General features: G+C 40.3%; 1 protein-coding gene across 1 annotated transcript; it reads right to left on the bottom strand.

Annotated features, from left to right (window-relative positions):
• Window positions 1-13,228: 13,228 nt before the first annotated feature.
• LOC124875479 (ATP-sensitive inward rectifier potassium channel 12) lies at window positions 13,229-25,376 on the bottom strand. Its single transcript, XM_047377675.1, has 2 exons — window positions 24,947-25,376; window positions 13,229-15,007 (listed from the first exon to the last, which is right to left on the bottom strand). The coding sequence occupies exon 2, from the start codon at window positions 14,858-14,860 to the stop codon at window positions 13,544-13,546; it is 1,317 nt and encodes a 438-aa protein (XP_047233631.1). The 5' UTR covers window positions 14,861-15,007; window positions 24,947-25,376; the 3' UTR covers window positions 13,229-13,543.
• Window positions 25,377-27,806: the final 2,430 nt, after the last annotated feature.

The following is a 27,806-nucleotide window of genomic DNA, read 5'->3' as shown; positions in this document are numbered from 1 at the left end:
TATAGATTGAAGTACTTGAATAAACAACGTTTTTATGCTACAATTTGGAATTATTACTGAGCTACATGGCATGTGTCTTTGTTATGCAGATGATAGGCAGCTGTATTTGTGAAAGAAACCAGAGGAAACTAGTCAGTTCTTTAGTCCACATAAAATACCTAAAACTTTCAATAGCTTAATTTTCTATGACAGAAAAGAGATTATTGCTTTTGGAACTGAGAACTTAGAAAGTACATTCCCAATGCTGCTAATTAGATTTTCAGGGCCACTATCTTATTGGAAGAAAGCTTGTATTTTTATTTTTTAAATTTCAAAAGTGTTGGGGTTCTGGAGGTTGCTGTGTGTGTGTTCCTGCTGCTTACTCTGCTTAGCCCCTAGATGACGCCGGAGTCACGGTGGAGGAGACAGGTGTTCCACATTTTGGAGGATTGTTCCTGATGTACTTAAGCAGGAAGCGGCCAGCACTTCATCGCTCGAGTGTTAATCTCCTGTGGTACAAGCTCAGCCATCTAGTTTTCGTCTTAGACATTTGCGCTAGCTTTGTATCCTGGTCTAACCTTGTGCCCTCCTTTACAGTGTCACGCCGGGGACTACCTGGTGCCCAGTTCTGCCTCTGACTGACACCCCCTGAGAGCTCCTAATACTTCAGCCTTTGGATTTCAGCCTAATCCCTCGACGTACCTGTGGACTACGGATCATTCTCCAGCTGGCCGCTTCCTCATGTCCTCGCCATGCTCCTTGCCTATCAACATCTGTCCACCCTCCACCGTCTCCCATGAACACCAGCTGGAACTCTTATCTACAAGCCAAGACCCGAGCATAGTACTGTGTGACTGTGGCTCTGACGGACTTGAGAACCGCTTTCCTCTATCCACCTGCAAGGTAAGGTAAGGTAAGGTAAGTTTATTTATATAGCGCTTTTCAACAACGAGACACTCAAAGTGCTGTAAGTCAGCTGCAAGTCAGCGTCCTGGCCCCACAAGCCTCTTCCCCTGGTGGCTTCCTTCCCCACCTCTAGTAAGACACTGACTAACATTAGTTCCCGTCGTCTCTTGGCTTTTACTCATCTGACTCTCCCTTTCTCTTTGAGTTGTTTCCGACCTCCAATCAGTGCTTCAAGTTTCTGTTTATTCTCAATAAAATATTTCACCTGACAGATTCTCCTGGGCGTACTCTGCATGTGGGTCAGGTCGGTTCCTAGAACTATGAGAAAAAGGGCAATCTACTTTTTCAACATTGCAATATTGCCAGAATTTGTGATGTCCTGCCCCAGGGTGATGTAGGAAACTAGTCCATGCATTTGTTACCATCAGAAGGACCCAAATGTTTTCTGAAAAGCTTCCGGCCGATTCAAAATGCTGCATAAGTAATTGTGGAGACAATTATTGAGATATTTTACCACTTTTAGCTTTTCATTGGTTACTTACTAAATCCTTAATGAAAACTTTGGTTATTATGTGTACAAACATAATCTTACTGAACAATCCCTACAGTAAACACAAAGTTCCACGCTATTCAAGAATAATACCTTATTTATAGGCTGCCCTTCTTCTGGAACCAGCTCACTTTTAGTATGAGGCATGTTACATGTTGGTTTATTTCACAGACCAACATAAATTAGGGCATAATTCTGAGGTGGACAGAAAATGTTATTTGGTTTTCCAATGTCTTGCAAATAAAAAAAAAATTGAGCCTTCATGTTTAGACAGTGCCCTTTATTCTGAGTCCCCAAAATAAAATACGGGGCCACTGACTGCCTTCAGAAGTCACTTTATCAGTAAACTGAGTCCACTTGTAATTTGATCTCAGAATTAATTAAGTTGTTCAGTGAAGGTTTTGGAGGTTTGTTAGAGAACATTAGTAAACAAAAAGACCAAAGAACACAGCAGACAGGTCAGGGAGGAAGTTCTGGAGAAATGGGTTAGGTTATGAATCAACATGCCAAACATTGAACATATCACAGAACACTTTTCAATCCAGCATTAGAACATGGAAAGAATATGGCATACCTGCAAACCTACTAAGACATGACCCTTCACCTAGACTGAGAGTAAAAATATTTATCAGACCAACAGCTAATAGGCCGTAAGGAACAGTTCAGCTAGAAAAATCAACATAACAACTATCAGTTATGCTTTCCACAAATCTGCTGTTTGTGGAACAACGGTAAAAAGAAAGCCACTGTGGAAAGAAAGCCAGAAGTAGTCATGTTTGCAGTTTCCCACAAACCATGTTGGAGACACGACAAACATGTAGAAGAAGGTGCTCTGATTAAACCAAAATGGTATCTTTTAGTCCATACTCAAATGTGTGGAGGAAAATAGACACAATGTATAATTCTAAACTACTCATCTCTATCGTGAAACATGATGGTTGCAACATCATGCTGTGGAATGCTTTTCCACAACGGGGAGTGGGAAACTACTCAGAGTTGTGTAGAACATGGATGGAATTGAATTGGATAATACTCAAAGAAAACCTGTTGAAGCAGCAAAAGCCTTGCGACAAGGCTGGAGGTTCACGTTCCAGTAGCACCCTAAATTTACCAGCGACACATGCAGTTTAGAGAGAATATTTATGTGTTAAAATGGTCTAGACATTTATCCATCTAAAACCAATCTGTGACAAGATTCAGTACAGTCATTTAAAGATGCTATCCATCCATTCTGAGTGACTTTTACATATTTTGTAATCTTTAAAATTTTTTTTTTTATTATTTCACATTTATTTATATAGATAAATCTTGTTGACACATGAGGTCTTGTTTTCAAGAACGTTTTGAAAATGCTTTGTTTTACTTGTACTCATACTTGTCATCTCCTGCTTCATCCGGGGCGGGGTTGTGGGGGCAGCGGACTCAGTAGATACACCCAGACGTCCCTCTCCCCAGACACCTCTTCCAGCTCCTCCGGGGGGAGCCCAAGGCATTCCCAGGCCAGTTGAGAGACATAGTACCTCCAGCGTTTCCTGGGCCATCCCCTGGGCCTCCTCCCGGTGGGACGTGCCTGAAATGCCACCCGAGGAAGGCGTCCAGGAGGCAACCGGTATAGATGCCAGAGCCCACTCAAATGGCTCCCCTCGATGTGGAGGAGCAACCGCTCTACTCCGAGCTCCTCCCGGATGGCTGAGCTACTCCCCCTATCTCTAAGGGAGTGCCTGGCCACCCTATGGAGGAAGCTCATTTCAGCCGCTTGTATCTGGGATCTCGTTCTTTCGGTCATGACCCAAAGTTCATGGCTAATCTGTTGGTCCCCAAACCAGACCCCTCCGGCCCTTGGCTGCGCCTAGAAATCCTGTCCATAAAAATTATGAACAGGACCGGAGACAAAGGGCAGCCCTGCCGGAGTCCAACACGCACTGGGAACAGGTCCGACTTAGTGCCGGCAATGTGGACCAATCTCCTGCTCTGCTAGTACAGAGACCGGATAGCCCCTAATAAAGGGACTCCAACTCTGAACTCCTGGAGGACCTTCCACAGTGTACCACGAGGGACACAGTTGAATGCCTTCTCCAGGTCCACAAAACACATGTGGACTGGTTGGGCAAACTCCCATGAACCCTCAAATACCCTGCAGAGGGTGTATAGCTGGTCCAGTGTTCCACGGCCGGGACAAAAACCACACTGCTCCTCCTGAAGCCGAGGTTCGACTATTGGCTGGACTCTCCTTTCTGATACCCTATAGGCCTTACCAGGGAGTGTGATCCCCCTATAGTTGGAACACACCCTCCGGTCAGCCTTCTTATGAAAGGGGGACCACCACCCTGGTCTGCCAGTCTAGAGGCACTGTCCCTGACCACCACGCAGTGTTAAGGAGGCATGTCAACCATGACAGCCCCACAGCATCCAGAGACTTGAGATACTCAGGGCAAGTCTCATCCACCTCCAATGCCCTGCCACCGCAGAGCTTTTTTAACCACCTCGCTGACTTCAGCCTGTGTTATGAAAGAGTCCAAACCAGAGTCCCCAGTCTCTGCTTCCACCAGGGAATGCGTGATGGCAGGATTAAGGGGGGTCCTCCTTGAACAGCCACCTTAACGTGGTGGAGGGGTTTAAGTCCTCGAATGATCCTAGAGGCTATGTTGTCTGGGGCTTAAATGCCCCTGGTAGGGTAGCGGGCAGCGGATGAAGGTGGAGGCCTCGGTGGCCCGATCGATGTGGAATGTCACCTTGCTGGGGGGGAAGGAGCTTGAGCTTGTGCGGGAGGTCAATAAATATTGACTAGAAATAGTGGGCTCACCTCCATGCACAGCGTGGGCTCTGGAACCCATCTCTCCGAAAGAGGCTGGACTCTCTGATACTCTGGAGTGGCCGGCAGGGAGAGGCGGTGAGCTGGGGTGGGTTTGCTTGTTGCCCCCCAGCTCAGCCGTCTTGTGTTGGGGTTTACCCCAGTGGATGAGCGGGTTGCATCCCTGTGCCTTTGGGTTGGGGACAGGTCTCTGACTGTTGTTTCAGCCTACAGGCCGAGTGGTAGTGCGGAGTATCCGGCCTTCTTAGCATCCCTGTTGTGGGTGCTGCATAGTGCCCCTCCCGGGGACTCCATTGTTCTGCTGGGGGACTTCAACACTAACGTGGGAAATAACAGTGACACCTGGAGGGGTGTGATCGGAGTGGCGTTTCGTTATTGGACTTCTGTGCTAGTCAAGGATTGTCTATAATGAACACCATGTTCAAGCATAAGGGTGTTCATCAGTACGCTTGGCACCAGGACACCTAGGCAGGCAAGGGGGTAGATTATCGACTTTGTTGTCGTGTCGTCAGACCTTCGGCTGCATGTTTTGGACACTCGGGTGAAGAGAGGGGCTGAGCTGTCCACTGATCACCACCTGGTGGTGAGTTGGATCCGCTGGAGGAGGAGAAAGCCGGACAGACTTGGCAGGCCCAAGTGCATAGCGAGAGTCTGCTGGGAACATCTGGTGGAGCTCTTGGCCAGGGATGTATTCAACTCCCACCTCCGGGAGCGCTTTGACCAAATTCCGGGGGGAGGTTGGAGACATAGAGTCCGAGTGGACCTTGTGCTCTGCATCCATTGATGGAGCTGCTGCCCGTAGCTGTGGCCGTAAGGTCTGCGATGCCTGTCGCGGCGGCAATTAACGAACCCTGTGGTGGACACCGGCAGTAAGGGATGCTGTCAAGCTGAAGAAGGAGTCCTATTGGCTGTGGTTGGTTTGTGGGACTCCTGAGGCGGCTGATGGGTAATGTGAGGCCAAGCGTACCGTGGCCCAAGCTGTGGCAGAGGCAAAAACTGGGGCCTGGGAGGAGTTTGGTGAGGCCATGGAGAAGGACTATTGCCTCAAAGCGATTCTGGCAAACCGTCCGACGCCTCAGGAGGGGGAAGCAGTGCTTCACCAACACTGTTTACAGTGGGGGTGGGGAGCTGCTGTGACTGGAGAAATTATCGGGCGGTGGAAGGAATACTTCGAGAATCTCCTCAATCCTGCCGTCACGTTTTGTTTTAAATATACCTAAAACTACAACATGGTTTGAAATGATATTCCAACTCTTGGGCATTTTGGATTCTTGTTGTATGATCAACCCAGGCTTTTTTGTAGCATGTACCCCTTGGTTGATGGTTTGATGTTTGCTAGTCTAGTTTTCATGTTCTTAGTAAACCCAGTTAAAAGGGGGATCTTCTATGTCTTGCTGCCTTCTGCTCTTCAAAATCTTCAGGATGGTTGTCTGAATGAACTGTTTGTGCAGTCTTTTTTTTTTGATCTGACAACTCTTTACAAATTTTAACTTCATAAATACTAGTTTATTAAATCTGACTGTACTGTATAAAAGCTGGTAACTAAATTGGTTTTTAACTATACCAAAATTGAATGTCTTGAAATGGGCTAACCTAAACTACCACAGAGTGTGCTGACCTTCTCTGTATAATGGCCTGTTCTGATCTGTTATTTTACCTATCCAGGGAGTACCCCACCTCTCGCCCAATAGCTGAGGGAACTTCTTCAAATCAAAATGATGTCAAACGTTCATGCTACGTTTGTACAGCAAACATTTTTGGTTGTGCCACTATCGTTTTGAAGATATTAATGAAAGCTTTCAGAGGCCGCCAAAGATCAGCCAACAACTCCACCTTCTTCAAATGATGCCAATGGCGGAATCATGTTGAACAAGTGAAAGCCCTGCATCTAGGCAAACAGTTGAACCTTTCTGCCCTTTGACACACACATACAGGCATGTTTGATAACCTGTAGTGACCCCAGATAATTTTTATTAATACTTTTAAATGATAGCGGCACAAATGAAAATGTTTGCTGCACAAATCAGTACAAACGTAGCCGAATTGATTGACATCACGTTTGTTTGATTTAAAGAAGGTTGGGGGCTGGTCAACTGACAATATGGTTACTGATCAATTCTTGTAGAGGAATTTCAACATAAAGGTTTTTCAAATATTAAGACTTTCTATTGTATTCATGATTGCTCGTGTTGTTACATAACTCAGCTACAACCCTTTTGACTTTGCCCCACAGGGGCCAAAAGACATCTCGGCCCAGTAGTTGTTTATGTGTTGCTGCGATTATTAGGTAAGCCGTCTTAAATGAATGGCCCGATGGAGCTATCTGACTGTGGTGACATACAGTTTGAACAGCCCTCAGGATAACATCTTCCTTCAGTTGCAGCTTTTTCCAAAGCGTCAGACAAAGTCTGCGAACCAGGATTTGAACTAGATCATTCATCGAAATATTGGATACAGTGGTAATTTGAAACCAACAAAGATAAAAAACAGTTGTCTTTTTTTCACAGAAAGTTTTTTTTATTTAATCATTTGGATTTCTTTCGATGAAAATCAAACGTCCAGTAGCCATTTTGCTGGACAAAGGAAGACTTCTACAGAGGTCAAAGTTTTTTTTTTTCTCATTCATCCATTTAAAAGAAAAACCTGTTCAATCATGAGTTTCTGTGCAGAAAGTAGAGAGGTGAAATACAAATGTAGATTCAGACAAGAACAATATTTTTAACTTACAGAAGTGATTTCCTTTTATTACTCTGGTAAAAACAGATAAATATTTATTGCTGTTTCTCTATCAAAAAAGAACATTATATAAAAATAAGCAGGTTTATTCAGCCTGATAATGTTCATCATACCATTACTAAAACCTTTGCATTTTGCTTCCTTTTGAAGTGTTCATGGGGGCAAGATTAAAGCTAAAATTATACGAAAAAAATGTAAATGACTGAACTATGCATTTTAGTGAAAAGGTTGTTGACTCTTCACTTTTATTACCTCTAAAATTTTGTATTCAAGTGCAGACATTTCACCCTTCACTACACACAACCTTCCCAGAAGGTAATGAGCATAATAAATAGTTAAGGTTGGAAAAAGAATGCTTATCAGGCAACAATAAAATTATCTATGTACAGCAGGACAAATTTGTATTGAACATGCTAATATTTTTCTCTAATGGAACTATTGATGTATAATATGTGGCATATGTTAGTAACAACCTAAATAATCCACATAAAATCCAAACAAGTCAATAAATTATGTTGACACCGGGAATGACACAGGGAAAAAGTATTGAACACACTTACTATAACTAATTAAATACTTAGTAAAAAAGCTTGTTTTGGTAATGATAAGTTTATGATATTTTAAAGTACTTACCTGCATTGCTCATGTGGGATTTTTGACCAATTCTTGACACTTTAAATGTTAAAGGTTCAGGTGAACTCTTATAAGCACTCTGATTTTCTGTTCTTTCCATCGATTTTCACTTGGATTCAAGTCAGTTTATTGACTCACACATTCTAAAAGCTTTATTGAAAGAAACTGAGATTTTCCTTCACTGTGTGTTTGGGATCATTGCTTTGCTGACTTCAACTTCAGATTTTTATCAAAATACTTCAGCAAAGTTCTCCACTGTTCTCACCTCCAAACTCTACTGTTGGTATGATGTTTATAGGGTAAAGTACTACGCCATTTGCCCTCCAAACATTGTGTGTGCAATGGCATTCAAAGAGTTACAATTTGGTCTTATTTAATTTATCATTACTGTATTTTCCCAGTGTTTTTACTGCTTATCCAAATCATCTAAAGCAAACTGTAGACGAGGTTCAACATGCTTTTTCTTCACCAGTGGAGTCTTGCGTCCTGAACAACTATAGAGGCTGTGGCAGTTAAGTGTATTATTTATTGTTTTAATAAAAAAACTGTGCTTGCTAATTCAATGTTTTCTGAAGCTCTCTGAGTGGTCCTTGGTTCTTTGACAGCTCTTTTCATATTTTTCATTCCTCTGCCAGAACTCTTGCAAGAAGCACTTGGTCATGACCGGTTTGTGGCGAAAATATTGTGTGTTCTTTCCACTTCTTGATTTTGGCTCCAATGGTGCTCACTGAAACATTCACAAGTTTAGAAATGCATCTGTAACCAATGCCATCAGGCTGTTTTGCGATAACAAGGCGCCAAAGGTCTTGAGGCCACTCTTTGCTTTTACTCATCAGGACAAGATTCCTGCACAATTCGTGAAAACCTTTTTATAGAACATCAAGTAGGACTTAGGAAGCAGATAATTTACATCTATAGGGGAAGCATTTCTTTCTTCACACTGATGGATTTCAGCTATTTTCTTAACTTTTCTTCCCTGTTTGCATTCCTTTCATGTGTTTAGCACTTGTCTCTGGTGTCATTTCACTTTTTCCACATAACTTCATATATGGACATATTTGTTTTTGTTTCTTTCTATTTGTGAATTAAGTGGATTGTTACCAACATCTGGTGTGAATTTCAAGTCAATAGCTCGATTATTTTCCTCGGAAAACGTGTTCAATACTTATTTTTCCTACTGTTTATTCTTTATCCTAACATTTTCATTATAATCAACAAATTTCTAAGAAATATTATTATTCAAAATATCATTGAAATGACTATTAAGAAAATATTTGTTATTTTGACTAACAGATGAACCATTATACGGTTCTCCTTTTGTGTTCTTGTTTCACCACATTCCATTATTTTTCTTCTGTAGATGAGTGAACATTGACTAAAATGGTCTCCGGCGTGATGTATGTTATTTTATTACACACCATGGAAATGGTTTAAGTGATAAAATCTCATGAAACATCCAGTAGGGGATCTATTATACTTTCTATTGTCGGAGGTAGGAAGAGAACGTTTTCTTGAGTAACAATTTTGTGTTAAACCACTGTTACAGTCAATTCAGTTGAGCTTGAATTGGTTTTATCATTTCTGTCAGCAAGTATCAGCCTCAATGGTTTTGGACAGTTGCTGTGAGAACAATCACTTTTGAACTTAATTCTAAGCAACATTTTGTTACTTTGGTATCAATATGAAAACAACTAATAATAACACAGGTACAACTGAAATAAGGAAAACAAGAAAAAGACCATTCCCATCATACCCTTCCAAATATTCTTTGGATTTATAAGTTCTATGAAGTGTAAATAGTAGTAAAGTTAATAATAACTGATAAAAGGTGTGGCTCAGTGTTTATTGCTTCTATTTAGACCTCTCTCCACTGACTCAGTTCTTTTTCTAAGCAAATTTCAAATAGCTGTCTACAGTGTGATGTGAACCGACAGAAAGAAAAAATTATTTTGTCATTTGTTTTCCTGTTGCTTTTATGTTGACTAATTTTATTTTTACTGTAACATTTCTCATACTTGTAACAACTTTTGTATTTTTTTCACTTTTCAATAAATCTAAAAAATTTTCATGTGTTTTGTAGAAACTTTACATCTACCTAGTCAATTTTATCACAACTAATGTGAACTGAATCATCAGATTAGTGTTTTTTGATCACTAGAAATTGTCTATTTTCAGTTCACCTTGATCTTTGAACCTCTCTTTTGTTCATGATGAAACATCTACTCATTGAAACTAAATTCATGCCATTTTTCATTCCTTAGCATTGGATATTGGTTAAAGCATTGTCATCACACGATCCCATCGTATACAGGTTTTGGTTATTTTTTTATCCCAAGACTTGGGTAATTTGCATAGATTTATTTTAAACAGCAGAAATACAGATGAAGTGTGATCAATTGGTACCATATTCGATCACATGGACTGCAAACTTTTACAAAGTGGGGTTGTGTGAATTACTTGCGAGCAGTAAATGTTTCACCTGAAGTGGACAGGAGAAGTTCACACAGAAGATACAAGCTAACAATTCCTTAGAGCAGGGCCCATTTCAGAGTGGTTGTCTGTCATCTGAAACAACAACAAGCTCAAAACATTCCCCGTGATTTGAGTGAACGCTATTTATGGTATTTTAACATCAAGACAGATTTGCATGATACAGTCCAGCTGATCCTATTTTGCCTGTTTTCTCAACCAAGCAACTTCTTTGTCGTGAGTTGCTGTGACCCACACTTTCACATTCCTAAAAAGGTCAAATGAAATAATAAATAATGTAACTTTTCAGACTTTAAAAAGAATATTTTCAGAATAAGGGATATTAACTTCATGATTTAAAGCCATAGTTTAGCAACAGTGCTAATGCTAAACTCAAAGCAAGCGGAGTTTCTTAACCCTGAGGCAGTCACGGCAATAAACATAGCTGTGATTGCCAGAACAAAAGTTTACACGTCCCCTTGTTAGAATAGAGTTTTGTTAATTCATCCATGTTTCATACCTTGATCAACTCTATTTTTTTTTCTTTTTAGGATGGGAAGACAAACCAGAAAAGGAAGATTATTGTAGCAATTAATTAGAATACAGATAAATTGGTCAAGTAAATGCCGTTCAAAAATAGTTTGAACGGCAAATTAATTTATTAAAGTGTCTTTTTGGTGATAAACTTATATAATTTCAATAGGGGCCCACATTTGTTTAGGTTTATTATGTTTGTCTAGATTTTCTTTTGTGTGTATTTTCAACAACAAGAACAGGATATGGCTCATTCTTGTTTCATTTGGCCAGGTTTAACAAATACGTGTGCTAAAGTATGCTTTTCAGAAAAGTCACTTGATGTTTTTGGGCAATATTTACTATCAGATTAAATTAAAGGCAAAAAACATAGTTGATGAAAGATCAATACTTTGCATTGCAGCTTATATTTCAATTCATTTTAAGAAGATTTTAATTTGTCTGTATCTTTTTTGAAAGGCCTTCAATGAGTGAAAATTGGAGCCTGACATTTTTATTTGTATCAACCACCTGAGTTGGCAAAATTTAGGCCTTTCTTGAATTGTGGTTGAGGCCTGCACAAAATCCTTTCAAGGGCTAAAAACACCACCCAGACAGCACATTGGACACCCTTGAGCTAACTGGTTCCGAGGGACATGTGAAGGACTCCGCTGATTATTTTCACATATTGATATTTAAAATGTTTTCATTGAGAGCAAAGTGGAACCAAGGTCATATTCATTGTCTGAGTGCACAAACGTGGCGAATAAAACTGATTATGGTTCTGATCAATTTTAGAATATTTTATCAGCAAGATCACACATGGTTTGCTCAGAGTGGTTTGCTCACAGCTCACAGTGGTTGTTTTGAATTTGGGTTGTTTTAGATAGTTGATTTTTCCATGAAAGCTTTGACTGGTGGCCAATAAAACACTGAAATAGCAGTTTTTGGTTTTCAGATGTGATATTTGAACCTGGTAATGCACATAAAACAGCTTACTTAAGAAATGTATTTACACCTACAGTACAGACCAAAGGTTTGGACACACCTTCTCATTCAAAGAGTTGTCTTTATTTTCATGACAATGAACATCGTAGCTTCACACTGAAGGCATCAAAACTATGAATTAACACATGTGGAATTATATACTGAACAAAAAAGTGTGAAACAACTGAAAATATGTCTTATATTCTAGGTTCTTCAAAGTAGCCACCTTTGATTACTGCTCCACACACTCTTGGCATTCTGTTGATGAGCTTCAAAAGGTAGTCACCTGAAATGGTTTTCCAACAGTCTTGAAGGAGTTCCCAGAGATGCTTAGCACTTGTTGGCCCTTTTGCCTTCACTGTGCAGCCCAGCTCACCCTAAACCATCTCGATTGGGTTCAGGTTCGGTGACTGTGGAGGCCAGGTCATCTGGCGCAGCACCCCATCACTCTCCTTCTTGGTCAAATAGCCCTTTCACAGCCTGGAGGTGTGTTTGGGGTCATTGTCCTGTTGAAAAATAAATGATGGTCCAACTAAACGCAAACCGGATGGAATAGCATGCCGCTGCAAGATGCTGTGGTAGCCATGCTGGTTCAGTATGCCTTCAATTTTGAATAAATCCCCAACAGTGTCACCAGCAAAGCATCCCCACACCATCACACCTCCTCCTCCATGCTTCATGGTGGGAACCAGGCATGTAGAGTCCATCAGTTCACCTCTTCTGCGCCGCACAAAGACACGGTGGTTGGAACCAAAGATCTCAAACTTGGACTCATCAGACCAAAGCACAGATTTCCACTGGTCTAATGTCCATTCCTTGTGTTCTTTAGCCCAAAACAAGTCTCTTCTGCTTGTTGCCTGTCCTCAGCAGTGGTTTCCTAGCAGCTATTTTACCATGAAGGCCTGATTCACACAGTCTCCTCTTAACAGTTGTTCTAGAGATGTGTCTGCTGCTAGAACTCTGTGTGGCATCGACCTGTTCTCTAATCTGAGCTGCTGTTAACCTGCGATTTCTGAGGCTGGTGACTCGGATGAACTTAACGTCCGCAGCAGAGGTGACTCTTGGTCTTCCTTTCCTGGGGCGGTCCTCATGTGACCCAGTTTCTTTGTAGCGCTTGATGGTTTTTGCGACTGCACTTAGGGACACTTTCAAAGTTTTCCCAATTGTTCGGATTGACTGACCTTCGTTTTTTAAAGTAATGATGGCCACTCGTTTTTCTTTACTTAGCTGCTTTTTTCTTACCATAATACAAATTCTAACAGTCTATTCAGTAGGACTATCAGCTGTGTACTTTATCCACCTCCTGCACAACACAACTGATGGTCCCAACCCCATTTATAAGGCTTGAAATCCCACTTATTAAACCTGACAGGGCACACCTGTGAAGTGAAAACCATTTCAGGTGACTACCTCTTGAAGCTCATCAACAGAATGCCAAGAGTGTGCAGAGCAGTAATCAAAGCAAAAGGTGGCTACTTTGAAGAACCTAGAATATAAGACATATTTTCAGTTGTTTCACACTTTTTTGTTCAGTATATAATTCCACATGTGTTAATTTATAGTTTTGATGCCTTCAGTGTGAAGCTACAATATTCATAGTCACGAAAATAAAGAAAACTCTTTGAATGAGAAGGTGTGTCCAAACCTTTGGTCTGTACTGTATCATGTATCATAAGGTCCTGCCGATGAACTAGCATTAAACATTCTTAACTCAAAATGACCGTGATAAAAAACATTCAAGTTTTTGTGTAGGAAGAAGGTCTTTCTTTCTCTTGATTGTAGACATTACCTTCTTTTCTAAGTTGTACGCACTTGCATTTCCAAATCCCTCTTTATGATTATCTATTTGTTTCCTGTTCCTTTCCCATTCTTAGATCTTCCTATGGCACTTTGCATTGTTCTGCATTTTTTCCGTAGTTAAGGTTAAAGGAATCTGATGCTTGGTCAATGAGTTAGAGTCAAATTTCTGATTCTCTACGATATGATCTTTGATCCAACGCCCTGGTGGCCTGTAAACGTTCAAACTCATGCCGGCTGTTCCTGTCTGGACTGAGATTTGCCAGTCCTCTGCTCCCTCCACCTAAATCCTCCTCCTCCTCCTCATCCCGGTTTAGGAAGGCCAGCTCGTTTTCATAACAGAAGGTGTTAGAGCTAGGCACAAGGAACTTGTTCTCCACCATGTCCTTGGCACTACAGCGAGGGGTGGACGGCACCTCGTACGTTTTGTGAAAATGTGAATAATCCACCTTGTACAAGTTTTTTTCCTCAAACAGGACTGGCTCAAACCTGTGGCCCCAAAGAATCTCTGAAGCCAGGTAGGAGCTGCGAGCCTGTGTAGTCATTGCAGTTGCTTCAACCATTCCCTCCAGGATGACGACGATCTCAAAGTCTGCAGTCTCCAGGTCCTGTTTGCTGATTCCAAAAAGAGGGCTCTCCTCATCTATCTCATGGAGAATGGTGATGGGTGAAACTAAGAAAATCCTGTCCAATCCTTTGTCAAACCCCACATTAATGTCTATCTGGTCTAGAGGAATATATTCCCCCTCATCAGTTATGCGAGGTTTGATTAGCTGTGCTCTGACATGAGCCTCTACAATGTGACTCTTGCGAAGGTTTCCCACTCTCCACATAAGACATAACTTTCCATCCCGCATGGCAATGATCGCATTGTGGCTAAACAAGAGTGTTTGCGCCCGCTTCTTAGGCCTTGCCATTTTAGCCATGATAGCACCTATCATGAAGCAGTCAATGATGCAGCCAACTATTGACTGGAAAACCACCATAAAGACTGCCACTGGGCACTCCTCAGTCACACAGCGGTAACCATACCCTATGGTTGACTGTGTTTCAATGGAGAACAGAAACGCAGCCACAAATCCATTCACCTGTAGTACGCAGGGGGTGAAGTTGTCGTCTCCAGCTGGGTTATCCAGATCTCCGTGTAGCAAAGCAATGAGCCAAAAAGCCAACCCAAAAGCCAGCCACGATATAACAAACACAAGACTGAAGACTATTAGCATCCATCGCCAGCGGATATCAACACATGTGGTGAACATGTCAGCCATGTAACGTCGTGACTTGTCGTCCATATTGGCAAACTGCACGTTGCACTGGCCATTCTTTTTCACAAAGCGGTTGCGGCACTTGCGGCGTGTGTGGATCTTGCCATTCCCAAAGCCATTCATGCCATGCATGGTAGTGAGGCGGAGGCCCTCTTCCTCCGACGAAACAATACTGTAACGGTTGATTCTTCCCACACTCATGCTCTTTGACATCACCTCCAGATGCAGCGTTTTAACAGTAGGGCAGGCCTGATGTCCGAGTGCGTGATCAAGGCCCCTCGCAGCTTGATCACTGGCTAAGCTGCATTTTAGTGAGTAATTTATGGGGCAGGGTGTGAGCTCAATGCATGAATCCAGTCCCTGTAGAGAGTGTTAGGAGAGAGCATGTGTTACTCACACATGATAGTCAAGTCACATAAAACACCACACCTATTGCCAAATAATTAACAATCAAAGTTTTTACCTGATAGAATTACTAAAACACTGATGTGCAAATTAGACCTTTACTATTGGACAAAAAAACTGGCCACTAATTTTGATGTGCCTTTCTGTGCAGTGACTAAATTTAGTTTTGTTGTTGGATGTTGGATGTACTGTACATGAAATGTGATTTTGTACCCAAATTATTACTTACATTTGAATTGATGAAAACATTTTATGGTTTGTTGTAAATTTTTTTCACTGGTTTACCAAGAAGAAAACAGCAATGAAACCCTAAAGAGAAAAGTTACAGATCTAGTAGAAAGTGTTCAGGGTCATCAGTGTTAGATGCCATCTAGTTACTGTGGTTACTATCCTCTTTTTCTCCTACCCTCTTTAATCATCATGACATTAAATCCAATTAATGCTTGCAAAAGAGTCCTCCTGTCTTTTGATGTCAGCTAACAAGAGCAGGGCTGGCCTCACATTATCACCACTTGTGTCAAATTACATTTCCTGTGTTTTCCTTTAAAATGTTTAAGAAAGTTAGAAGTGACAGATTGTTACAGGGATAGTTGAAATCATGTTCTGTTTAAGGCTTATGATCAATTAGTATCTCTTAAATGCAGATTAGTTGGATGCTGGATACTGAAGCCACAGGGGCCAAGACCAAAGCAGGTTTCAATCTTAGAATCTTCAATTAGGTTTATGAGAAAATAATTTTATATACACTTAAACCTTAATAGAATGTAATTTACGCAGAAGCCAAAAATTAATTCTACTGGAAATAGAGGTGGAGGAGTAGACAATAGAACATGTATTTCCAGCTAGAGTAGCTACCTGATTAAAAAAAAAGGGAGTGTAAAAAACAAATAATAATAAAATAAAAAAGCATTAACTTAAATCACCATGATATGTTTGTTTTACTTTCACCAGAATGCTTTACCTGTTCCATTCTCAACACGTGTTTCACACTGGATCTCGCTTTCCCATGCAAAAAAATAATACATTTCTTTTTTTTAAAGATTTTTTGTGTACTTGTGGGCTTTACTGACAGTTAACAGACAGAAAATAGGCAGAGAGAGAAGGGGGGATAACATGTCTGAAGGTCGGGAATCAAACCTAGGAAGACTGTGTCGAGGACTATAGCCTCTGTATGGAAGGCCTGGTCTGCCACTACCCCAACGGCCCAAATTATACATTTCTTAATAAATAACCAACCAAGGCAAATGGGACAACAGTTCAAAGGTTAATAAAATGTTGTTTGCATGACGGTTTTTGATACTGGACTTGATTTTAAGATGATCGACGGCAGCATTTGGTTTGTCCCCTTTTAAACTAGCCATTAGCTTCAAGCTGTTAGCTTTAAGGCAGAAAGAGAGTTATCTACTGCAGATAACGGATAGCTTGGATTTTTAAGCGAGGTTCTATAAAATTATTTTCAGTAACAGTTCCATTACCTTGAAAGATTTTATGGTACATTGAGTGTGAGGGAAAGTGAAGCAATCCTCAGAGTGATTGAAGGCTAATAGCTAGACAAAAGGAAGCTAAACCACGGTCTCTTTTGAAGACATTTAATACCCACTAACATAGCATGGTATGACATGGATATATTTTCTCTTTGAGATGTTTTGAGTGGCCAATATCAGCCAAAGCATCTAGCTAGAGTAACAAGCTGTTAGCATGCCACCACACTCTTTTCACTTTTCTACTCATTGCAATGTGACATCTGACATATGTCTTCTACAGGTAAGGGAACTATTGCTGACAATAATTTCACAGAGCCTCACTTTGGAAAATTCAAAACGATCCCTTTAAGCCTCTACAACATGTTTAGAATCTTTTCAATTCAAAAATATGACCACAGTTTGAATCTTAGATTGTTTAATTGTTTTTACCTATTAAAGAGGCTTGTCATACTTGGGTATCAGAAATAAGGACGGCTGTCACATGTTAATTTTTTAGCATGTTTTGGTTGTTTTTATAGTCTTTCAGCAAAATGCTGTGCAGTGATCACACATCTAACAGAGAAGCTGTGCTCCTCTTTTTGTCCTGCTGTGTCCTAAGTTTAACTTTGTCCTCCCTTTACAATATTTTTAGTATGAGTACTGGGGTTGTGTGTATTGGAACTCCTAAGGGACCTGTGTGTTTGCCACTGATTCATTGGACATGCAATTCCAGATGCTGCATACAGAGAGGCAGACCGAAGGACTCTATTTATTTGACCTCATTCTGTAAATTTTGCAGTGTTATTAATCATGTGGTGAGGATGCGCTGAAATTGTGTCCCCTTCCCTTGAGGCGTCTTACAAGAGTAAAGCAGATTTCTTACCAGTATCCTGGCCTGTATTATCTGTAATTAAACACTTCATAAAAAATATTGCCAGGAACAAGCCAGTTACTGATTTAAAAACTAATCTAAAAATGTTCGGTGCCTTGCAAAAATATACACCTTGAACATTTTATCATGTTACAACAACAAACTTCAATTTGATACTGGGGGAATTGATGTGATAGAGCAACACAAAGCAATGTATAATTGATATAATTTCATATCAAATATAATATTAAAATAAAAGTAAAATAATACATGGTTTTCTAAGTTGTTGTTTTTTTGTCTGGAAGGTGTGGTGCACATTTGAATTTAGCCATACACTGTTCAACAATATTTTGCTGTAACTCCAGCCACAAGTCTTTTGGGGAATGTCTCTACCAGATTTGCACATCAAGAGACACATTTATTTGCCCATTCTTCTTTTCAAAATAGTTCAAGTGCAGTCAGATTGGATGGAAAACATCTGTGAACATAAATCTTTAAGTCTTTGGGTCTGGACCTTGACTGGGCCATTCAAGCATATGAAAATGCTGTGATCTAAACCATTCCATTGTGGCTTTGTCTGTATGTTTAGGGTTTTTGTCTTGTTCGAAGGTGAACCTCTGGCCCAGTCTCAAGTATTTTGCACTTTTCTCTTTCAAGATTGCTCTGTCTTTAGCTCCATCTATCTTAATACCAACTCGTATAAGCTTCCCTTCTCCTGCTTAAGAAACACGTCCCCACAGCATGATGCTGTCACCACCACAATTCACAATGGGCACATGCATTCATGATCATGTGCACTGTTAGTTTTCTGCTACGCATAGATTTTTGCATGTAGGACACAAAGTTAAGTTTTTTTTTTCCAGCTGACCAGAGCACCTTCTTCCACATGTCTGCTGACTCCCCTAAATGGATTGTAGCAAACCATAAATTATTTCCTCACATTTGTCATGTCAAAAGATTTTCCCTCCTGAGATGTAGATCACTGCATCTCTTGCAGAGCAACCATGGGCCTCTAGAATGCTTCTCTGATTAATGCTCTTGTTGTTTGGCCTGTGATTTTAGGTGAGTGACAATCTCTTGGTATGTTTACAATTGTGTCATACTCTTTCTGTTTGTTGATCATTAGTTTCTGAGATGTCCAGTGCACCGAATATTGTACTCGTCGTCTTACACTTATCCGGGACCGGGATCTCCCAGACTTCCCTCTCCCCAGACACCTCCTCCTGTGGGGGAAGCCCTAGGCATTCTCAGGCAGCGGTGAGACATAGTCCCTCCGGTGTGTCCTGGCGGGACGTGCCTGGAACACCTCCTGAGGGAGGCGTCTAGGGCGCAACCAAAACAGATTCCCGAGCCACCTTAGTTGATTCCTCTCGATGTGAAGAAGCAGCAGCTCCCCTCCAAGCTCCTTTCAGATGGCCGAACTCCTCACCCTATGACTAACAGCCATCCTCCTCAGGAAGCTCGTTTCGGCTTGTATTCGGGATCTTGTTCTTTTGGTCATGACCCAAAGTTCATACCCATAGGTGAGGGTAGGAATGTAGATCGAGCGGCAAATCGAGAGCTTTGCCTTACGGGTCAGCTGTCTCTTCACTACAATTGACCGGCACAGCGTCCGCACTGATCAATTTGACGATCTACTGCTCCATTTTTCCCTCACTCGTGAACAAGACCACAAGATGTTTAAACTCCACCACTTGAGGCAGGATCTCCCCTACAACCCGGAGAGGGCAAGTCACCCTTTTCCGGTCAAGAACTATGGCCTCTGAATTAAAAGAGTTGATCCTCATCCCCGCCACTTCGCACTCAGCTGCGAACCGCCCCAGTGCATGCTGTAGGTCTTGGCTACATTGAATATTGTTGAGAAGGGCCAATTCCAGACCTTAGTGGACCTGCGGAAGCAGTGGACTGAGTCTGGAGTAGAAACATCCAGAGCCACCGTGCACAGGCGTGTGCAGGAAATGGGCTACAGGTGCCGCATTCCCCAGGTCAAGCCACTTTTGAACCAGAAACAGCGGCAGAAGCGCCTGACCTGGGCTACAGAGAAGCAGCACTGGACTGTTGCTCAGTGGTCCAAAGTACTTTTTTCGGATGAAAGCAAATTCTGCATGTCATTCGGAAATCAAGGTGCCAGAGTCTGGAGGAAGACTGGGGAGAAGGAAATGCCAAAATGCCAGAAGTCCAGTGTCAAGTACCCACAGTCAGTGATGGTCTGGGGTGCCGTGTCAGCTGCTGGTGTTGGTCCACTGTGTTTTATCAAGGGCAGGGTCAATGCAGCTAGCTATCAGGAGATTTTGGAGCACTTCATGCTTCCATCTGCTGAAAAGCTTTATGGAGATGAAGATTTCATTTTTCAGCACGACCTGGCACCTGCTCACAGTGCCAAAACCACTGGTAAATGGTTTACTGACCATGGTATCACTGTGCTCAATTGGCCTGCCAACTCTCCTGACCTGAACCCCATAGAGAATCTGTGGGATATTGTGAAGAGAACGTTGAGAGACTCAAGACCCAACACTCTGGATGAGCTAAAGGCCGCTATCGAAGCATCCTGGGCCTCCATAAGACCTCAGCAGTGCCACAGGCTGATTGCCTCCATGCCACGCCGCATTGAAGCAGTCATTTCTGCAAAAGGATTCCCGACCAAGTATTGAGTGCATAACTGTACATGATTATTTGAAGGTTGACGTTTTTTGTATTAAAAACACTTTTCTTTTATTGGTCGGATGAAATATGCTAATTTTGTGAGATAGGAATTTTGGGTTTTCATGAGCTGTATGTCAAAATCCTCCGTATTAAGACAATAAAAGACCTGAAATATTTCAGTTAGTGTGCAATGAATCTAAAATATATGAATGTTAAATTTTCATCATGACATTATGGAAAATAATGAACTTTATCACAATATGCTAATATTTTGAGAAGGACCTGTATATACTGAGATCACATACAAGTGAACTCGATTTACTAAATCGTGTGACTTCTTAATACAGTGGCTGCACTGGATTTAATGTAGGGGTATTAAGGTAAAGGTGCCCTAAAAAAAAAACACCATACTTTTTACATATCTATTTCTAAAATATTATAAAAAAAGTGTATGCAGTTTGTTCCACCTCACAATTATGCACTACTTTGTTGTTGTCTACCTCACAGATATAACTTTAGATTGAACTTTCTGTTTGTAACGTGACCAAGATTGAAAAAGTTCGAAGGGAATGAATACTTTTGCAAGGCACAGAATGCCCCAAAGAGGACAAAAATGAATGAGGATGATGTTGGGACATCTCCTATATCATTGCCTCCGTCAGGCAGGAGATAACCTTACCAGTGCTCTGAATGCTGAGGCCTGGGGTCAAAAAGTTTACCCCTTGGGAGGCAGACTAAAGTCCCCCTGAGTGCAGACAGCTTTTATTGTGAAGCATCATCCGCTCTGTGTGTCTGCCTGTCTGATTTGGACCCTAAAGACTAAACAATTCACTCATGTGCGCTCCCAAATCCCCAGTGCCTTGCATCTGCCATGCACACTACATCCCTCTTTTGACATTCACACTCTTTCAGGTGGAAGCTCTGCAGATCTGGAGCCAGATCCTAAAAATGTATCCCTCAGGTTGACCTTCCGCAGGAAAATGTACTGTAGCTAATGCTGCTATTTTTATACTTACAAGTGCTTTTTGACACAACACATCAGAGCTGTTAGTGCTAAAAATAGGACTAGTTTTTCCCAGTTCATCAAAGTGTGAAACAGAGTGGTCAGACTTTTGCTAGTTATACAAATGCTTGATGCTTACACTACACTGACTCTGTTACATAAGTGAAACTAATAAAGAACTTAAGCGTCATCATTTTGTGTTACATTAGGCATCTCTGTTGCATCAATGACCTGAGCAGTCCTATAGGCTACGGATCCTAGTCTCCACATTATACTGGAGTCATGCAGTGTCAGGTGTCCAATTGGTTTGTTAAATGAAAGTAAAAACTCTACCTGAGCCCTTGGAGTGATTAGATAAGTACTTGAAAATCCTAAACCCTATTGTGCAGCTGCACAAACAAGATTGTATCTCTGCATTTATTAACGTCACACGTAAAGATGCCTATAAAGCCTTAAGATTAGTTGTTTTGAGGACTCAGTGAGCCCATTTCTTTGCTATAGTTCTCTAGCAGTGACCTTTGAAGATTTTTTTAACCTCTTTTTAATCAACCTCCGCACTGCTTGTTGCAAAATAATCTCGGCTCCTTATTCAGCATTGTTTGTCACAGTATCAGTTGTCCAAAACTTGTTAAAATCAACATGATTCTAGCTTACTTGAATATCATGTGTCTTTCCTAATTTGAAGAGTGGCTAAGGGAAATGGACCTTTGTGTTACAGCCTATGTATTGACAAGGGACACAAGAAGTTATGCATTACTAATTTAAGGTTGCTAAACACTCAGATAGACCTAAAAGGGCAAAGTAATAACCAAAATGCATGTGTAAATGCTTAAGCACAAAGCTACTAGACTTCTCCTCTTGATTCTTGAAACAAGAGAAGTTCATATGCTATGACACAAAGGAATGTCCTGGAGGACTGAGAATCTATAAAATGCTTCAGTAGCACTGAATTACACTGCAGAAATGTACTCTGTTTAAAGAATAGCTTGTTTATTTTTTTTCTTCTCCAATATTTCAGTGGGAGATTATGGTGCTGAAATAAAAGACAATTTTGTATCTTTTTGAACTAACTCATACAAATTACAGCATCAAATTTTGATCAATCTTGAGTGAATTTGCTCTAATAAATTAGTAATTTAAGTTATAAACCATAATTATCAGCCATCTTAAATACAAAGGATATTGGTAAATCAAATGTAGCTAAATGTAGAGATTAAAAACCTATTTGAGCTGAATAAGTTGATAGTTTAGTTTAACGTAAGAACTTTAAGGACTTTTTTGCCCCCAAATTAAGCAAACTTGTAGCTTCAAATTGTATAAAACTGCAATGAAAATTGCTGAAATTAACAAATGGAAAAAAAAACAACTATTGGTGATAAAGGGTCAGGGTGTATATATCAATCGGGCTTTCCCTTGCAGATGTAGTAGCTTTGAATGCAACAGAACATAACAGGATTATAAGATTATCTCAATTTATACAGCAATACTGATCAACAGAGTTTTATTAAACTAAAAATAATGCATCAATGTTGATGCTATTGGTGCATTTATAGACAGAACAAGGAGGGAATTCTTAGTTTTGATACATTTAATGTAAAAGGAAAAAACTATTTTTTTCAGTGTTGAAACTGCCAATCACTCATTTTGACCAATCAAAGGAAAATTGACCAATTCCAATCATTGGCCAAGTGATTCGTACATCTCAAATGAAGTATTAGTAGGTATGATTGTAGTTGAAAATATATTTGTATCTGCCTGCTGTGTGTTCTTGTGTGTTCTCACTTTTTCTGATGTACGCAGAAAAAGTGATCTGCATTATTTTTATGATTTCTTACAGAACCTTTTCGACCTTCTTTGATATGTCTTTTCTTAGGATTTAAAAAAGAGACTAACAAGAAGCAGATAAGCTTGATGCTGAGTAGACTGAATAGGATTAATAATTGGATATAATGGAAATAATTGGGTAGAATTGGGGAGAACAATGAAGTCTAGTGAGGGAGTGGACTTAATCTAAAGCAAGCCACACAGGAAACAGAGCTGCTGAGGATCTGTGATCCCAGCCCATCCCGCAGGGGCCATTGTGAAGGAAGCTCATAGGCTCAGGTGTCACTTTATTTTCCAATAGCTTACCAAGTGGAACTCACCTGGTATCAAGTGACCTAAAAACACTTCCTTATAATACTTAATAAATCATCTTAAGACTAGAGATATCTAACTAGAAGTTTATTTTAAAACTAGTTTTAGATGTACTTTAATAATCAGGGTTTCCATTTCTAACCCCATAACTACAACATACAAACAAGGTGAAATACAACAGATTTAGATGGTGACTGACCCTGCAGGCTCCTGTATGCAGGCCAGGTTCTGTACATATTTTAGACTGCTCTTCCAAAACATGTTAGCATACACTAAAATAATGAAAATTTACAAGCACAACCAATCCCCATCCCACCGTTATGAAAAATTACTCTGTTCTGTGCAGGCAGAAAATGTTTTTATTACCTACTGCACCTGTAGGCATTTCACTGTGCAAGCACCAGCTTTCCATTGACTGGCCATTTCCACATCCGAGCTTCTCCCTGGGCTTTGTTGCTCTTTAGTGATGCAGTTTGTAATATTATTTGTAAAACTTCACAAAGGCTGGTTCACCCACATAACACATTCACTCTGTTATTTTCTAATTTTAAACAAAACTGGTTGGTGAGAGCACACAAACTCCAACCTGTTACCTAACACATTACAGCCATAATGAGTCTTAAAACACAACAAAACAAAAACAAGCTTTTTATATTTTTGGAAACTAAAATATTTATGTTAGTATTTTATCCTGTAGGTGAATAAAACCAAAATATATGACCTGCAAATCTGCATTACGTAATCCTTATCCAGTCTTTTTTGTTTTGCACCTACACGACAGGTTGTTTTAAACAATTGCGGCACCCGAAGCAACCCATTAACACATGCAAGTCTGCTTTCTGTTCTCAGATTATTGTGTTTAATTGGCTGGTCACTGAGGCAGAATATAGAAAGTCTCACGCAGACAGAGTTCACACTGAAGAGATTCTTGAATGTACCAAAGACTATTTTTAAACAAATTTAATTTTATTGCAAAAAACTGTTTATAATTTATGACATTTGATAGCGACATTTTATAACTGCATATTTTATCAGACATGTTAATACTACTACTACTATTACTACCACTACTACTACTAATAATAATAATAATAATCTACATAGCCTATTTGTTTATTATTGCAGCCATTGTGATTTAGGTATTTTGCATGGCAATTAATATTTTTATTCTTGTGAACTGCAAGTTGATTACTACTAAATAAATGTGAAAATGTAAACAATTTATAAGTTTTTATGTGCTTCAGAATATTAATTTAAGTGATTAATAAATCTTATTATTTACAGGTATTTTGCAATATAGAAAAAACACTATGAATTGACTAAACCTCAGTTTTCCTTGCCAAAAAAATAAAGACAATATAGGTAAAATATCATATTAAAATTCAAAAATGCAATCTAATACATTTTTATGTCTTCTGCACATGGGATTTGAAATAAAATTTTTAAATTTCTTAAAGTTTTAAATTCTGCCATTTTCATTTCCATCAGTTGTTTTTGTCATTTTTGTCCAATTGACAAAGTTAATGATTGAAAAAAATCTAGTTAGTTTAATTTTCTGCTGAAGCTTAATTTAATCTGATATTGATTAGCTGTTTAAGATTTTAATATGTGATGTGAGACTGACTTTCTCTGGAACAACCGTGGATGTGTCCCACTGGGAATGCATGACAGTACCCCTCAGTGCCATCTTTATACTGCTCCGAACAATGACATCTGACAAGTATGAATGTGACAGTCAGGCTGGAAGTTTGAAGTAAAGTTCTATGTCCCCTTCTTACCTTTATCCCCACCTGTCCAAGACCGGGCTCCAGAGCTGCAAGGTGGTATCTTCTCTCCCAGTGTTCCCATTAACCAAACTGAGGCATACTGTGTCTGTCACCACAGCTACTTCTCCTTTTACTCTAAAACAGAAGAGTGCCACTCTGTCATCTTCAGCACACGGTTTTCAACACCTTTGGGGTTCTTCATCCTTTCCTTATTTGTAGTCAGTGCAGATGAAATGCAGTTGTGACCCCAACGAATCACACCAGAACCTTAGGGCCCCACTGCTGCCACTCACTGGACCTGCAAAGCGGGTGCAAAGCTTTTGAACAGAGCTATCCAAATGATAATTCAAGTTCTTGTATCTCCATCCTTAAGGCAGTTGTTTCAGCTGGTCTTCTTACTTTCAGTCCTTTACCCTATCCCTTTTAAACCTAAAAGCCAGAAAATGTCCACAAACTGCTCTCTCTATCATTCTTTAGTAGTCTGATCTAGTTGGCTTGCTGTTCCCTCTTCTCTCTCTCTATCTCTGTGTTCCTGCTTCGTGTGGTATCACAGCCACCCTCCTCTTTCTCTCCCTCCCCCTCTTTTCTCCTCCCTCCTCTATTTTCCTCCCTATCTTGCTGTCTCACCCTCCCTCCCACATCATGGCACTACCAGTTGACAGCAACTTGATGCACAGACTCATCATTCAGAAAACACAAGCAGACCATCAGAGCACCATCATGTTTAGTGGAAAGTAGGTGAAGCATCATTGTGAAGAATAGAAGCTTTTATGTTGATGTTACACACAAAAAGGACGGTTGAGTCAGTTGTTCTGCACCGCAAATCTTCTCTGGTGCATGTTGTACGTATACAGCGCCCTGCAAAAGTCTTCACACCCCTTGACCATTTTCAACTTCGTGTTACAACCATAAGCTTCATTATATTTTAAGAAGATTTTATGTGATAGATCAACACAAAGTGGTGCATAATTGTAAAGTAGACAGAAAATTATGCATGTTTTTTATGAATAAAAAAAAAAGTGTGTTGTGTATTTGTATTTAGCTCCCTTTTATTCTTTACTCTCCCCTACATAAAATCCAGTGCAACAACAGTCTCCACAAGTCACCTAATTAGTCAGTTATTAGAATAATTATTAGTACAACTGTACATGGTTTTCAAAATTCAAAAAATCTACTAATAAAGTGACTTCTGGAGAAAACAGTTGGACTAGATTTTAATAAGGAACTTGTTAGAGGATGTTGACAAACCGTACAGCTGACTTCTCCATAAAATATTGCAGGCAAGCAGTAGGCTTTTACATTCCGCTATTATCGACACACATAATGGGTCAGCAATTCTATAAAGATTTATAATTAACATGAAAATACAAAATAGAGAAAATATATATAGCAAAACTATCCAAAAATTACTGGTAAAAATTTCTATTGGGGATAAGACATCAGAACAGACATCGTAAATGACCTCGCTGTCCACAGTTAGAAGCAATTTATTCTACAAGACCCCCCCCTGACAGACTGTGGCTGAGCTGGGCTCTCCTAGAAGAAGTTAGGAGGAAGGCACAGAGCACCAGGAAGTCTCTGACTCTGGGTCTACGTCTGGACCAGTTTTAAAAGGAATATTTGCCCGTTGACGGGCCGCTTAATAGGTCGGAACGATTCTGAGGAGTTTCCTCCGCCCCAGGGAGAAACGTTTGATTTTATGTTATGACAATATGGGCCTGAAAGCATCGGGTGCATTAGTGAATGGGTTTAAACTCTACATTTTCCATCGTGGGTACTCAGTCAGCACCACAGTATTAAAGAAAGCTAAGGAAGCGATAAAAGAAGAGAAACTATTAACTGAAACATTGTTGATTTCAGCCTGTAGTCAAACTTTTTTCTTTACTTTTCAACTTTCTTTTATCATACCACTGCAATGTACTTCTGTCATCATGTAGAGCACTTTGAGTTATCTAGTTTCTGAAATGTGCAGTACAAATAAACACGCCGTGCCTTGCAGTACAATCCAAACAACTCTTGGGATTATGCACGATATTGGATTCTCCAATCTTTTTGTTTCATAGAGTAATGATTTCACAAATCACAACATGTACTTTAAAGAATCTTTAATCCCTATAGAATATTCCAGTTCAGGCTTGACCTGTCTGTATTTAGCTGTTTTAATGCATATTTTATTTCAATATGGTCTTATACCAAAAATGCTTCGAAAATGCTAACTTTGTGTGTTTTCACAAACAGCTCAACTGGTAGGTTGTTCCAAACATCTTGGAGATCTAACCACAGATCCTCTGTGGATGGAGGCTTCCTCACATCCTTCTGTCTCTTCACGTAATCCTAGACACACTTGATGATGTTGAGATCAGGGCTCTGTGGGGCCAGACCATCACTTCCAGTAAGAGTTGTTCTTCTTTACGCTGAAGATAGTTCTTAATTACTTTGGCTGTATGTTCGGGTTCGCTCATTTGTAAAATTGATAAAAAATAAACAATTATCATTTATATTATATTATATTATATTATATTATATTATGGCTGCATGGTGGCACAGTTGGTAGCACTGTTGCCTTGCAGCAAGAAGGTCCTGGGTTCAATTCCTGGCCTGGGGTCTTTCTGCATGGAGTTTGCATGTTCTCCTTGTGCATGCGTGGGTTCTCACCGGGTACTCTGGCTTCCTCCCACAGTCCAAAGACATGCCTGTTAGGTTATGTAACTCTAAATTGCCCTTAAGTGTATGAATGAGTGTGTGCATGGTTGTTTGTGTGTTGCCCTGTGATGGACTGGCGACCTGTCCAGGGTGTATCCTGCCTCTTGCCCATAGACTGCTGGAGATAGGCACCAGCTCCCCTGTGACCCACTATGGAATAAGTGGTAGA

This window comes from Girardinichthys multiradiatus, chromosome 10 (genome assembly GCF_021462225.1).
Source record: "Girardinichthys multiradiatus isolate DD_20200921_A chromosome 10, DD_fGirMul_XY1, whole genome shotgun sequence".
Classification (NCBI taxonomy): domain Eukaryota; kingdom Metazoa; phylum Chordata; class Actinopteri; order Cyprinodontiformes; family Goodeidae; genus Girardinichthys; species Girardinichthys multiradiatus.
The sequence above is the reverse complement of the archived record's forward strand: the minus strand, read 5'-3'. Positions and strand labels throughout refer to the sequence as shown.

Coding starts and splice junctions, on each gene's coding strand:
- LOC124875479 (XM_047377675.1), bottom strand. CDS start 14,860: ATGTCAAAGAGCATGAGTGTGGGAAGAATCAACCGTTACAGTATTGTT.